The following is a 14,838-nucleotide window of genomic DNA, read 5'->3' as shown; positions in this document are numbered from 1 at the left end:
TTACTGGGCATATAATAACATGATCCAGTTCTGATGACCCCTCAACCTAACTCCAGTCAGTCTCGCTTCATAGTTCATACAGACTTGTCCAGACAGTGAGTAGGATGGCCTTCAGTCACCTGACATCCTACTGGACAACTCAGCTGGCAGGCAACTTTTCCCATCCGCTGACTGGATGTAGGATGACAGACAGGAGCAGTGGGCAAATCCTAGTCTGCTTTCACACACCTGGGAACAGCCTCCATTTTCATGTAGGCAAACATCTGCCCCTGAAGAAAGGGAAGCGGAGTGACAACAAAGAGCTCAGTGAAAGGTGAATTCTCTCAGTCTTCATAACAGGGGTCTCAAACTCACATTACCTGGGGGCCACTTGACAGGTGGCGTAGAGGCGAAGCCGAGGCTTTAAGCCACTGAGGTGTTGCACCACAGATAGCGTAACTGACACACTTATTACCGTGTCTGATGAATCCAAGTCCGAGACTACCCTGCCAGTTGAACACGCTGTCCATTTACTGTTAAGTGTCCATTAAAGACGAATGTATTTCCAGAGACAAACCAACAGTAACGCCCACAACACAGTAACGACTGCAGCAGCAAGCTGCCTCAGCATCTGTCTCTGGCTGTGTGGTCAAAACCTGTTAAGCTCCCGGGAAGAACACCTGACCACACAAAGACTGGTTCCTATTTACACAATCGAGCGCTAATCTATGACAGAGAGAGACAGAGAGAGATATCATTGTTATTATAATCATTGTTGTATTGTGTTGTTGTTTTACATGCTTTGGCAATATGTACACAAACCAGGGATGTGCGGTCAGGGGAGGCAGGTGAGGCAGAGCCTCACCTTTCATCATGAGAAAAAAAACAAATGATAAAATAAAATAAATATTAATATTTGTCTACTGATCTGTGCTATAAATGTAATTTATGTACAATTCCAATAATTTAAATCATTTTTATTATCAAAATCGCTGAATTTGCATATTTCCTGTTCAGTAGACGAGACAACAGATGTCACAAACAAAGCCAAATGAATGGTGAATTGAAGCTACTATATTGGGTTCATATATTTGTAAATCTGACTGAAAAAGTCAGTGCCTCACCAGCCACGAACCTCACCGCACGTCACTGACACAAACGTATGTCATGCCAATAAAGCACATATTGAATTGAATTGAGAGAGAGAGAGACAGAGGGAGAGACAGACAGACAGAGAGAGAGTGAGAGAGAGACAGAGAGAGAAAGACAGGCAGAGAGACAGATAGAGAGACAGATAGAGAAAGAGAGCTGACATTAGGTTATGTCATCTGCAACTGGCTTCATAACGAATCTTAACTGAGAACTAGAAATAAAGAAACGTTTAACAAAACGGAAAAAAAACAACACAACAGCAGTATGCACAATGAATACGTGGTTTGGATCTCTTAATAAATGTAATAGTGCAGAACAGACAACCCTGCCTCACACAACCCTGCCTCACGGGCCAGTAGTTTGAGACCCCTGCTGTGTGACATTTATGACATTATATGGAACATCAGACAACCAGAGAGCAAAACATTAAATCAAACATACACACACACAGTCGTGTTTCACTATCCTTGTGCGGACCACTCATTGACTACATTCATTTCGTAGCCCTTAACCCTAACGTTACCCACGCAAAGTACATGCCTAGCCCTAACCCTTAACCTAACCGTAACCCTAAAAACAACTCCTAACCCTAAAATAGACCCTTTTCCTTGTGCGGACAAACATGTACACACACACACACACACACACACACACACACACACACACACACACACATTACATTACAGTCATTTAGCCGACGCTTTTATCCAAATCATCTTACAATAAGAGCATCATTTAACGTAGGAGATCAGGAGAACTACTAGTCATCAGAGGTCATAAGTGCATCTAAACAAGCATCTAAGAGCAAAACCAGTGCTAAAGTAAAAGCGCAAGAAAGAGTTTTTTTTTTTAATGGGTGAATACAATAAGTGCTAAGAACAAGTAACAGGGTAGTAGTTCTTGAAGAGGTGAGTTTTCAACCTGCGGTGAAAGATGGGCAGCGACTCCGCTGTCCTGACTTCAGTGGGGAGTTCAGTCCACCACTGTGGGGCCAGGACAGAAAAGAGCTGTGACCGGGTCGATCGGCAGCAAGGGCCTCTGAGCGATGGGGCAACCAGGCGTCCTGAGGCAGCAGAACGAAGTAGTCGGATGGGGTGTAGGGCTTGACCATGGCCTGGAGATAGGAAGGAGCTGTTCCCTTCACTGCCCTGTAGGCTAGCACCAGAGTCTTTAACTGGATGCGAGCAGCTACTGGGAGCCAGTGTAGGGACATGAGAAGGGGAGTTGTGTGGGAGAACTTAGGGCGGTTGAACACCAGACGAGCTGCAGCTTTCTGAACAAGATCCAGAGGTCTCATGGCTGACGCTGAGGTGCTAGCAAGGAGGGAGATGCCATAGTCCAGCTAGGAGATGACCAGAGCCTGGATGAGGACCTGTGCTGTCTCGTCAGTTAGGAATGGGCGAATCCTCCTGATATTATAGAGGAGAAATCTGCAGGAGTGAGCAACCGATGCAATGTTTGCAGCAAACGACAGTTGGTCGTCCAGGATCACACCCAGATTCCTCACAGTCCGAGTTGGTGTCACCATGGTGTTGTCATGGTGATGGCCAGGTCTCGGTGTGGGCAGCCTTTCTCCGGGAGGAACATCAGCTCTGTCTTGTCCAGGTTGAGCTTCAGGTGGTGTGTCGCCATCCACTCCGAGATGTCAGTCAAGCACGCAGCAATGAGTGTCTCTACTTGTGTGTCAGAGGGAGGAAAGAACAAGATCAGCTGGGTGTCATCAGCATAACAATGGTAAGAGAAGTCATGCGAGCGAATAACAGAACCCAGGGATGTCGTGTACAGGGAGAAAAGGAGAGGACCCAGAACCAAACCCTGTGGAACGCCTGTAGTCAGTCTGTGAGGCTCCGACACAAATCCCCTCCATGTCACCTGGTAGGAGCGACCCGTCAGGTAGGACGCAAACATTGAGAGTGCAGAGCCTGTGACACCCAGCCCCTCGAGGGTAGAGAGGAGGATCTGGTGGGTCACTGTGTCGAACACAGCTGACAGGTCCAGGAGTATCACGACAGAGGAGAGAGTTTGCCCTCGCAGAGTGCAGCGATTCTGTCACTGCAAGGAGGGCCGTCTCTGTCGAGTGACCCACCTTGAACCCAGACTGGTTGGGGTCCAGGAGGTTGTTCTGGTGGAGGTACAAAGAAAGTTGGTTAAAGACAGCACGTTCGAAAGTTTTGGATAGAAAGGGTAGAAGGGAAACTCGTCTGTAGTTTTTGACGTCAGAGGGGTTAAGTGATGGTTTCTTGAGAAGGGGAGTGACTCTAGCAGTCTTGAAGGCAGATGGAAAGCATCCTGCCTGGAGGGAGGTGTTGATGAGGTGGTTTAGAAAGGGAAGGAGTTCCGGTGCTATAGACTGAAGAAGAGGGGAGGGGACCGGGTCAAGGGAGCATGTGGTGGGGTGACTGGATGTAATGAGGTTGAGGACCTCGTCGGGGGAGAGGGGAGCGAGGTGGGATAGGGTGGGACGTGGAGAGGTGAGGGACGGTGTAGAGGGTGGGATAGTGCAAGCAGCACTAACTGGGTGATGAGAAAAGGAGGATCTGATGTCGTTTACCTTCTTGTCAAAGAAGTTAGCGAAGTCATCAGGGAGAAGGGAGGAAGTAGGAGGACAAGGTGGGGGTTGAAGAAGTGTAGAGAAGGTTTCAAAGAGTTTGTTAGAATTAGAGGCAGAGGATAGGATTTTAGAATGATAGAAGGCAGCCTTAGCAGCAGAAAGGGAGGAGGAGAAAGTGGAAAGAAGAGATTGGGAGTTGAGAAGGTCCTCTGGGAGTTTGCCTTTTCTCCATTTGTGCTCTGCCACTCTCAGGCTCCGTCTGTCAGTACGTACTGAGTCGGTCAGCCAAGGGGCAGGTGGAATTGGGCATGCAGGCCTGGAAGTGAGGGGACAGAGATTGTCCAGAGAAGAGGAGAGGGCAGAGAGAAGAGGATCAGTAGCAGTGTCAGGGTGTAGGAGAGAGAAAGATTCAGGTGTAGGGAGGATAGAGGTAACAGAGGAAGAAAGATCAGTGGCGGAGAGAGAGCGGAGGTGTGTACGGGTGGAAACCATGTGGGTAGGGGGAGGGGCTGAGGGGGGTGAAGAGAGGGAGAGAGAGAGTAGGATATAAAATAGTGGTCAGAGAGCTGGAGGGGAGTAACAGAGAGATTGGAAATAGGACAGTGTCTAGTAAAGATAAGGTCCAGCTGGTTGCTGGCCTTGTGGGTAGGAGGAGAGGGTGAGAGTTGAAGGTCAAAGGAGGAGAGGAAAGAGAGAAGAGGATCTAGCTTGTTAGTGTGGATGTTGAAGTCAACGAGAAGGATACGTGCAGAGTCATCAACAGGGAAGTGCGAGACAAGTGTGTTAAGCTCCTCCAGAAACTCACCAAGGAGGCCTGGTGGGTGGTACACAATCACAATGGTGAGTTTGACCGGATAAGAGACAGTAACAGCATGAAATTCAAAAGAGGGCGGAGAAAATTGTGGAATGGAAACAAGAGAGTATTTCTATTTCAGGGAGATTAGCAGGCCGGTACCATCACCTCGCCTCCCAGCTCTGGGAGTGTGAGAAAAAGAGTACACATCTGACAGAGTTGTGGGTGTGGTAGTGTTTTCTGGCGTGATTCAGGTCTCAGTTAGAGCAAGAAAGTTGAGGAAGAGCAAGGATGCGTGGGATAAACTCAGCTTTCGGCACCGCAGACTGGCAATTCCAGAGCCCTCCCATCACCACTTGCTCATCATGAGCGGAGAGAGTGGGATAGATGAGATTGGTAGGGTCACAGCACCTAGGAGTGACCCAACATCTATGCCAGCCCCAGGAAGAGGAAAGGACAGGAATGTGAAGGAAACACAGTCTATACTAGGTACACAAAATACAGATGACTGACCGGATCTAAAAAGAGCAGTCCTTGCTTGACGAAGTCTTGGCTTGAAAAAGTCACGCTTGCCTTTGTTCACTCTGGCCTTCCTTCAACCTAGACCTGTTTGCTCTCGGCTTGTTTGCCTGATGCCAGGTAGCAGCAGTGATTTAAAGAACACCGATTTCTAATTGTCTGCCACGAGTGCAGGCCACTCCCTGGCCACTTAACCAAAGAGGTACACTGAAAATAGGCCTTTTGCCCAGAAACTGGTCACTTATGTAAAACTCTATCAAACCTCACACAATAGTATTAAAACTGCAAACAGCAAGTTACCAAGGAATATATTTATAAGCTAAAAGGATAACTAAGTCAAAGCAGCTAGGCAGCAAGAAATATTTAAGGACACACTAGGTGAAAAACAGCTACAGCTAGAATAAGTAAATAAGACAAGTAAGTAAATAGAATAAGACAGCTATAGCTAGAATAAGATCCCACTAGGAACCAGCAGCAGATGTATAGAGAAAAGGACTAACACTCAAGCAGCTGGAATAAGACTAGTAGCAACCTGTTGAGCAAGAAAGATGATACTTACTCTATTCTAGATGGATCAGCAATTCAGAATCACTCCAGAAGTTAAAATGCACACTGCATACGCACACTTTCTCTCACACACACACACACACACACACACACACACACACACACACACACACACACAGACACACAGTCCTGTTTCACTATCCTTGTGCGGACCCCTCATTGACTACATTCATTTCGTAGCCCTTAACCCTAACGCGACCCACACAAACTACATGCCTAACCCTAACCCTTACCCTAACCTTACCCTAATTCTAACCGTAACCCTAAAACCAACCCCTAACCCTAAAATAGACCCTCGTGTTGGTTTCACAGCTTATATAATGATATATTTATATAATATTTATGATACTGCTACAGACTTCGTGTTGGTTTCACAGCTTATACTATAATGATATATTTATATAATATTTATTATACTGCTACAGACTTCGTGTTGGTTTCACAGCTTATACTATAATGATATATTCATATAATATTTATTATACTGCTACAGACTTCGTGTTGGTTTCACAGCTTATACTATAATGATATATTCATATAATATTTATTATACTGCTACAGACTTCATGTTGGTTTCACAGCTTATACTATAATGATATATTTATATAATATTTATGATACTGCTACAGACTTCCACATCCAGCTTGCCACCCACAGACACGGCCAATTGTGTCTGTAGGGACACCTGAACAAGCCGGAGGTAACACGGGGATTCGAACCGCCGATCCCTGTCTGTGTTGGTAGGCAACAGAATAGACCGCTACGCTATCTGGACGCCCCTTTTTATGTTTTGTGGATATTAATACATCACCATGTTGTACATATTGGACGTGATGTCTGTACCTGGTTTAGCAAGGGGGTGGACGATCACAACAGACGCTGGGTGGACCAGACTGCTGTGAATACGTTCAAGCTTTTTCCCTGTTCGCTTGTGCACACTCTTCAGATGCTGGTGCTCCCAGTCAGAGATCCACAGCCGGTCCTCAAACACGGCAAGGTCAAAAGGTCGACCTGGACCATGAGAAGAGAGGAGGGGTTAGATGTGGAGAAAGACGCTGGAGGTAAAAAGCCTCAGGACCAGCTGATGTACTGACGAGGTACACAACCACAACTGACCAGATAGGTCCAGGTCAGACGAAAACCCGTTTCCCTTCCCAAACAAGTAGGCTCAACTATTTTACAAATCCATGTGTCTCCATGGTCACCACCTGGACACCGCTTGGCATCCCCCTCATCATATTTTATTTTTATATCTCTTATAAATCCTTCTAATTTTGTTATCCTGTTTCAATGTTTTATCCTTCTCTCACTCAGATGTGTGACTAATAGGTTTTTTTAACATTTCATTTCCATCCATCCATTATCCCAACCGCTTATCCTGCTCTCAGGGTCGTGGGGATGCTGGAGCCTATCCCAGCAGGCATTGGGCGGCAGGCGGGGAGACACCCTGGACAGGCCGCCAGGCCATCACACACACACACACACACACACACACACACACCTAGGGACAATGTAGTACGCCCAAGTCACCTGACCTACATGTCTTTGGACTGTGGGAGGAAACTGGAGCCCCCGGAGGAAACCCACGCAGACATGGGGAGAACATGCAAACTCCACACAGAGGACGACCCCCAAGGTTGGACTACCCCGGGGCTTGAACCCAGGACCTTCTTGCTGCGGGGCCACCGTGCTAACCACTGCACCACCGTGCTGCAGTGCTTCATTTCATTTCATTTTAACAGGTTAACAAAAGGCCCACCAATGGTGGTTGTTGTTAACCCGGGCCTCGACTGATCCGGTGTCGTCTTGTCAGCCCACATACTGATTTGGCAAAATTTGTACATCGGACGCCCTTCCTGACACAACCACTAATTCTATAGATGGGGCCCAGGTAAAGTGCTGGATGCCATCCCAGTATTCATGGACTTGCGCCCATGCCTGTCGCCAGCCATCATATTCTTATATTTTATAATTCCATTATAATTGTGTTATCCTCTTTCAGTGTTGTATTGTGTAAATTGTGTAAACACAACATCATGTCACGTTGTGCATCTTGGGAGAGAGAGCCTCCCCTGTTGCTCTCCCGGAGCTTTCTTCCTACTTTTTCTCCCTGCTAAAGGTTTTAGGGAGTGTTCCTTATCCGATGCGAGGGGCTCAGGACAGGATGTTGTGTTGCTGTAAAGCCCCTTGAGGCACATGTGTAATTTGTGATGTTGGGCTACACAAATAACACTGACATGACCAGTACTGTGCGGCCTCTGCTTGTTCACCCCACACCAGCCTCACCTACTTGATTCTCTATCAGGACACGTCTGCCGGAGCCGTCCAGGGCCGCCGTCTCCACTGTCCTGCGGCTCCTGTCGCACCAGAACAGACGGTCCTCCGTCAAGTCGATGGTCAGGCCAGTGGGCGACATCAGCCTGGAATCAGCAATGACCGCTCGCTCCTCCCCTTCCAAAGACGCACTCTCCACCGTGGGCTTCGGACCCATGTTGGTCCAAAACAACTTTCTTTAAAAGTGACAAAAATGCTCAGTTGTAATGTGGGAAACTCAAAGCTGTTGTTGTGGTGCGGTGTGAAACGTAAAAGTTGTTGTGGTGCTGTGTGAAACGTGGAACTCTGAATAATTTAAGTGTACAGCGCAGTAAAGGTGTTCACATGGCGCTCTCGTTTCTCTCTCAGTAATATCGCCACTAAAACAGGCGTGCGGCCATATCGTAGCTCACTTCTTCAGAGGATGAACTGCGATGCCCCTGGGTTTCTGCGGCTCAGTTCTGACAACCGTTTCTCTGTTCAACCCGTCTAAGGTGCTGCAGTCGACAGTGGACCGGCTGGAGGGAAAAATACAGACACAAATAAAAATCTCTTAATGCTCCGTCCTTAAATCCAATTCTAAATTCTACAATTAAACTCTCTTGCCCAAAAAGATCTTGGAAACCCTAAGTTCATAAAGCTCTTCAGGTTCCTTTTTTTTTTTTTGGAGGGGTGATTTTTTTCTCCCCAATTGTACTTGGCCAATTACCCCACTCTTCCGAGCCGTCCCGGTCTCTGCTCCACCCCCTCTGCTGCTCCACCCCCTCTGCTGATCCGGGGAGGGCTGCAGACTACCACATGCCTCCTCCCAAACATGTGGAGTCACCAGCCGCTTCTTTTCACCTGACAGTGAGGAGTTTCACCAGGGGGATGTAGCACGTGGGAGGATCACGCTATTTCCCCCAGTCCCCCCCCCCCGCCCTAACAGGTGCCCCGACCGACCAGAGGAGGCGCTGGTGCAGCGACCAGGACACATACTTGCATCCAGCTTCCCACCCACAGACACGGCCAATTGTGTCTGTAGGGACGCCCGACCAAGCCGGAGGTAACGCGGGGATTCGAACCGCCGATCCCCGTCTTGGTGGACAACGGATTAGACTGTCACACTACCCATTTAGTTTCCTGCAACTCGTTTTCATTTCTGCTGAGGGCAGTTTGGCCTTGCTTTTCTGTGACGTCACTACCTCTTCTCAAGCCTCAAACAGCTGTCAATCACGGTGGAAAGACATTCCCCTTAGAAAAGCATCACGTCAACACAAAGCTATATGTCTGACAGAGAAGCAAAAAAGAAGAACCACAAACAAATGAAATGAAACGTAAGAGTTGAGCTTATTTTGTGTAACAAAAATCATGTTTTTTAATCATTTATTTAATAATGACTATTTCAGTAACAAAGCATCCCGTGTTGGGGCGTCCGGGTAGCATAGCGGTCTATTTTATCGCCTACCAACACGGGATTGCCGGGTCGAATCCCCGTGTTACCTCCAGCTTGGTCGGGCGCCCCTACAGACACAATTGGCCGTGTCTGCGGGTGGGAAGTCGGATGTGGGTATTTGTCCTGGTTGCTGCACTAGCGCCTCCTCTGGTCGGTCGGGGTGCTCCCTGGATCGGCAGAGGGGATGGAGCAGCGACCGGGACGGCTCGGGGTAATTGGCCAGATACAATTGAGGAGAAAAAAGGGGAAAATTGGAGGAAAAAAAAAAAGCATCCCGTGTTGTCGGTACAGTGCAAGCCAAAGCCAAGTGAACATTATCCAGGTAGCTCCGTCCAAACTGCAACAAATGCCTGAGCGATTATATTTACTTTAGTTATATTTCGTCTCACTAAATCTTTTTGTTTTCATACTGAATAGTTGAAATTGATAATCCGCACATCTGCATGCTACTGTTGGGAGAAGGAGAGGGGGAAGGCATGTCCAGAGGCAGCAGGAGAGGAGGAAGGGTAGGAGTGTGGAGGTGAGAGTCAGAACTTTGAATGTTGGCACTATGACTGGTAAAGGGAGAGAGCTGGCTGACATGATGGAAAGAAGAAAGGTAGGCATACTGTGTGTGCAAGAGACCAGGTGGAAGGGGAGTAAGGCCAGGAGTATCGGAGGTGGGTTCAAACTCTTCTACCATGGTGTGAATGGGAGGAGAAATGGGGTAGGGGTCATTCTGAAGGAAGAGTATGTCAAGAGTGTGCTGGAGGTGAACAGTGTTGGACAGAGGAATGAGTATGAAGCTGGAAATCAAAGGTGTGGCGATTAATGTTAACAGTACATATGCCCTGCAAGTTGGGTCCAAGGTGGAAGAGAAAGAAGAATTCTGGAGTGAGTTGGCTGAAGTGGTGGAGAGGGTACCCAAGGAGGAGAGAGTGGTGATTGGAGCGGACTTCAATGGGCATGTTGGTGAAGGGAACAGAGGTGATGGGAAGGTATGGTGTCAAGGAGAGAAATGTGGAAGGACAGATGGTGGTGGATTTTGAGAAAAGGATGGAATTGGCTGTGGTGAATACATATTTCAAGAAGAGGGAGAAACACAGGGTGACGTACAAGAGTGGAGGAAAGTGCACACAGGTGGACTATATCTTATACAAGAGGTGCAATTTGAAAGGGATTGGAGACTGCAAGGTGGTGCCAGGGGAGAACGTAGCTAGGCAGCATCGTCTGGTGGTCTGTAGGATGACTTTGGTGTAATGCCGCGTATTTGGACCCAATTGCAGAGAAGGGCAGAGGCGGTTGGTAAAGTACGAAGTGTCTTTACTGTGCTTCAGCAAAACACACAATAGCAAAAAAACCACTGCCGAACAAGGCAGGCAATAAGGCACACTCAAATAAATACACAAAAAAATCAGCAAAAACACACACACACACAGAGGAGGCAGATGAGGGTTCAGGAAACAGGAGCTTAGCAAAAACACCTTCTCACAAAGAGGAGGCAGATGAGGGTTCAGGAGACAAAGGCTTCCGCAGACCGACATGAAGCCTCTCCAAGACTCAACCCAGAATGTCTGCAAAACAGTCAAATAGTCCCCAGCACAGGTGCACAACATCATAGGCCAATCAAGGAGACTGGGCGCAGGTGAACCAAAGCACCAATCAGAAGATGGGAGAGCCCAGATCACAGACCATGACAGGTGCACATACTCACAGGCCAACCAGTACGCGGGTGCAACACATACTGGCTGATTGCAGGCTGATAGGGAAATGTCAACACAGGCAGCTGGTCCTCTGGCCAGTGATCATGTCGTTTGGAGACCAAGAAGTGGAAGAGAGTGAAGGCAGAGCCAAGGATCAGATGGTGGAAGTTGAAGAAGGAAGACTGTTGTGTGGAATTCAGAGAGGAGTTCAGACAGTCACTGGGTGGTAGTGAAGAGTTGCCAGATGGCTGGACAACCACTGCAGAAATAGTGAGGGAGACAGCTAGGAAGGTACTTGGTGTGTCATCAGGGCAGAGGAAGGAAGACAAGGAGACTTGGTGGTGGAATTAGGAAGTACAGCAAAGTATACAGAGGAAGAGGTTGGCAAAGAAGAAGTGGGATAGTAAGAGAGATGAAAAAAGTAGACAGGAGTACAAGGAGATGCAGCGTAAAGTGAAGAGAGAGGTGGCAAAGGAAAAGGCCTATGGTGAGTTGTATGAGCGGTTAGACACTAAGGAAGGAGAAAAGGACTTGTACCGATTGCCTAGACAGAGGGACCAAGCTGCAAAGGATGTGCAGCAGGTTAAGATGAGAGTTGGAAATATGCTGACAAGCGAGGAGAGTGTGCTGAGAAGGTGAAAGGAGTACTTTGAGGGGGTGATGAATGAAGAAAATGAGAGAGAGAGAAGGTTGGATGATGTGGGGATAGTGAATCAGGAAGTTCAGCGGATTAGCAAGGAGGAAGTGGGGGCAGCTATGAAGAGGATGAAGAGTGGAAAGGCAGTTGGTCCTGATGACATACCTGTGGAGGCATGGAGATGTTTAGGAGAGATGGCAGTGGAGTTTCTAACTAGATTGTTTAACACAATCCTGGAAAGTGAGGGGATGCCTGAAGAGTGGAGAAGAAGCATACTGGTACCGATTTTCAAGAACAAGGGTGATGTGCAGAACTGTAACAACTACAGAGGTATAAAGTTGATCAGCCACAGCATGAAGATTTGGGAAAGAGTAATAGAAGCTAGGTTAAGAGGAGGAGAGGTGATGATCAGCGAGCAGCAGTATGGTTTCATGCCATGAAAGAGCACCACAGATGTGATGTTTGCTTTGAGAGTGTTGATGGAGAAGTATAGAGAAGGCCAGAAGGAGTTACTACACTGTGTCTGTAGATTTAGAGAAAGCATATGACAGGGTGCCGAGAGAGGAGGTGTGGTATTGTATGAGGAAGTCAAGGGTTGCAGATAAGTATGTAGGAGTGGTGCAGGATATGTACCTATGAGGGAAGTATGACAGTGGTGAGGTGTGTGTGGTTGGAGTGAAGGATGGGTTCAAGATGGAGGTAGGATTATATCAAGGATGGGCTCGGAGCCCTATCTTGATTGCAATGGTGATGGACAGGTTGACGGACGAGATCAGGCAGGAGTCTCTGTGGACTATGATGTTTGTAGATGACATTGTGATCTGTAGTGAGAGTAGGGTACAGGTGGAGGAGAGCCTGGAGAGGTGGAGGTATGCACTGGAGAGAAGAGGAATGAAAGTCAGTAGGAGCAAGACGGAATACCTATGCGTGAATGAGAGGGAGGACAGTGGAATGATGAGGACGCAAGGAGTAGAGGTGACGAAGGTGTACGAGTTTAAATACTTGGGGTCAACTGTCCAAAGTAACGGAGTGCAGGAGAGAGGTGAAGAAGAGAGTGCAGGCAGGGTGGAGTGGGTGGAGAAGAGTGTCAGGAGTGATGTGTGACAGAAGGGTACCAGCAAGAGTTAAAGGGAAGGTTTACAAGATGGTGGTGAGACCAGCTATATCGTATGGTTTGGAGACAGTGGCACTGATGAAAAGACAGGAGGAGGAGCTGGAGGTGGCAGAGATGAAGATGATAAGATTTTCACTGGGAGTGATGAAGAAGGACAGGATTAGGAAGGAGTATATTAGAGGGACAGTTCAGGTTGGACGGTTTGGAGACAAAGCAAGAGAGACAAGATGGAGATGGTTTGGACATGTGTGGAGGAGAGATGCTGGGTATACTGGGAGAAGGATGCTGAATATGGAGCTGCCAGGGAAGAGGAGAAGAGGAAGGCCAAAGAGGAGGTTTATGGATGTGGTGAGGGAGGACATGCAGGTGGCTGGTGTGACAGAGGAAGATGCAGAGGACAGGAAGAGATGAAAACGGATGATCCGCTGTGGCGCCCCCTAACGGGAGCATCCCAAAGTAGTAGTAGTACTAGTAGTAGTAGTAGTAGTAGTAGAATAGTTGAAATGAATAATCTACCATTACCAAGACGACAAAAGGTTTTTCCAGGTATGCTTTGAGTGTACGTGGAGCCAGATGAGCTAGAGCTCGTAGGATTGATAGGGTCGCTGTCTAATTATGCCAAACCTAAGTAGTATGTCTGTGGTTAAGTTCTTACTCCAATGTGTTCAGCTGTTTAGCTAAATCTAGCCAGCTTTCTTTTTTCTTTACATTTCTTTGACATTAGTGTGTAATAAAGGGCTACATAAATAAACCTGAGATTAAATGAATGTGAAAAACAGTCAGGCAAGGAGCAGAGGAAAGGTTTATCGTGATTACTTAGCAGTGTCTGATTAATTTTACCACCTCCAGATCCCTCCTCACATATGTGATTGACACCAACATCAGGGTGATAGTGATTATGATAAAGCTATTAATGGTAAGAAGTACAGTAACCACTACATTAAACAGCCTGAATGCTATAAAGTACTATACAGTGAGCAGTCCTACATGGCATTACTTGACCTACAGTACGTGCTCCATCATTGTCTATTTCATGGATAGCGGAACACATTTAAACCTGAAAAATCTGACTAAGTTTATTTTACCCTGCCATCACTTTGAGAGACACTGGCGCGTCTGAGGCCGAGGACACAAAATCATCATCTCCAAGTTTGGAAAATGCTGGTGGCAGAGACAATACTGCTGGCAGGTGTTGGACATTTTGAGTTGGACATCAAAGAGCATTCCTTAATATTTAGGAAATATGTCATACTCGTCCAAATTGCTGTAGTTTATGACATTTAGAGAGTGACTCATCAAATGAGAACTGAGTGTTTTGTGCTCGAGGTTTGTGCCAGGGCTCATGCCACAGTGCCATCCTCTGTGCTGCTAGAAGATGATGGTGGTGGAGACACTTCTGCTGGCATGTGCTCATTTACATCAAAAAGGCTTTTTATTTTATCATTTAGACTATGGTAAGAACATTTTGTGATTCTCTATTTAAATTGTAAACTGTTGTTTTTTTACTTTCGTGTACTTGAGCATTTGTTTTTTCGAACAAATGGGGCAGGCTAAGCTAACTGCTAGCCCATGCAGACCGGCAGTTCCGACAGTGGTCCTGGCTGGCATTCGTTCTCTGGACGGTGGAGATTTTGGACTGTGTTGTACTGAATGGACTGTGTTGTTAGCTGTTTTTTTTTTGTGCGTTTTTTTGGTTTGTTCTCTCTGGTTTTGTATGTTTTTGGATATGTGTTTTTGTGTTGCACTGCTGTGGAATGGGGGAAAGGAATTTCATTTCTTTTGTGTGCGAGTACATAATATGAAATGACAAATAAATTGTCCCCGCTTCCTGATTCCTCGCTATTACAGTATGTTACAGTATTCTAACACCTGAGTGCACTGTTGCAGTTTCAGTGGGGAGGGGGCAGAACCTGCCGTAAGGTGAAACCTCCAGCTGCTACCTGGCAGCAAAAGCAGGATGTTCAAGCTTCCTGCGTGTCGTTATCCTTCAACTAAAAACCAAAGGATTTTGAATGTTTGACAGACTCGGTTTTAAAAGATAAGGCAGGGGGGCGTCCGGGTAGTGTAGCGGTGTATTCCGTTGCCTACCAACACGG

The 14,838-nt window shown here is 47.1% G+C and overlaps 1 protein-coding gene across 1 annotated transcript in view; it reads right to left on the bottom strand.

Moving 5' to 3' along the window:
- Window positions 1–14,838, bottom strand: part of egf (epidermal growth factor) — a 116,272-nt gene that overhangs the window by 48,248 nt on the left and 53,186 nt on the right. Inside the window, exons 12-15 of the mRNA XM_056296711.1 lie at window positions 8,288–8,392; window positions 7,848–8,071; window positions 6,405–6,572; window positions 120–269 (exon numbers count right to left, since the gene is read on the bottom strand). Coding sequence (XP_056152686.1) covers window positions 120–269; window positions 6,405–6,572; window positions 7,848–8,071; window positions 8,288–8,392 — 647 coding nt within the window. The remainder of the gene's footprint in view (window positions 1–119; window positions 270–6,404; window positions 6,573–7,847; window positions 8,072–8,287; window positions 8,393–14,838) is intronic.

This window comes from Lampris incognitus, chromosome 1, assembly GCF_029633865.1.
Source record: "Lampris incognitus isolate fLamInc1 chromosome 1, fLamInc1.hap2, whole genome shotgun sequence".
In the NCBI taxonomy this organism is placed as follows: Eukaryota; Metazoa; Chordata; class Actinopteri; order Lampriformes; family Lampridae; genus Lampris; species Lampris incognitus.
This window is presented reverse-complemented; position numbering and strand designations above follow the sequence as displayed.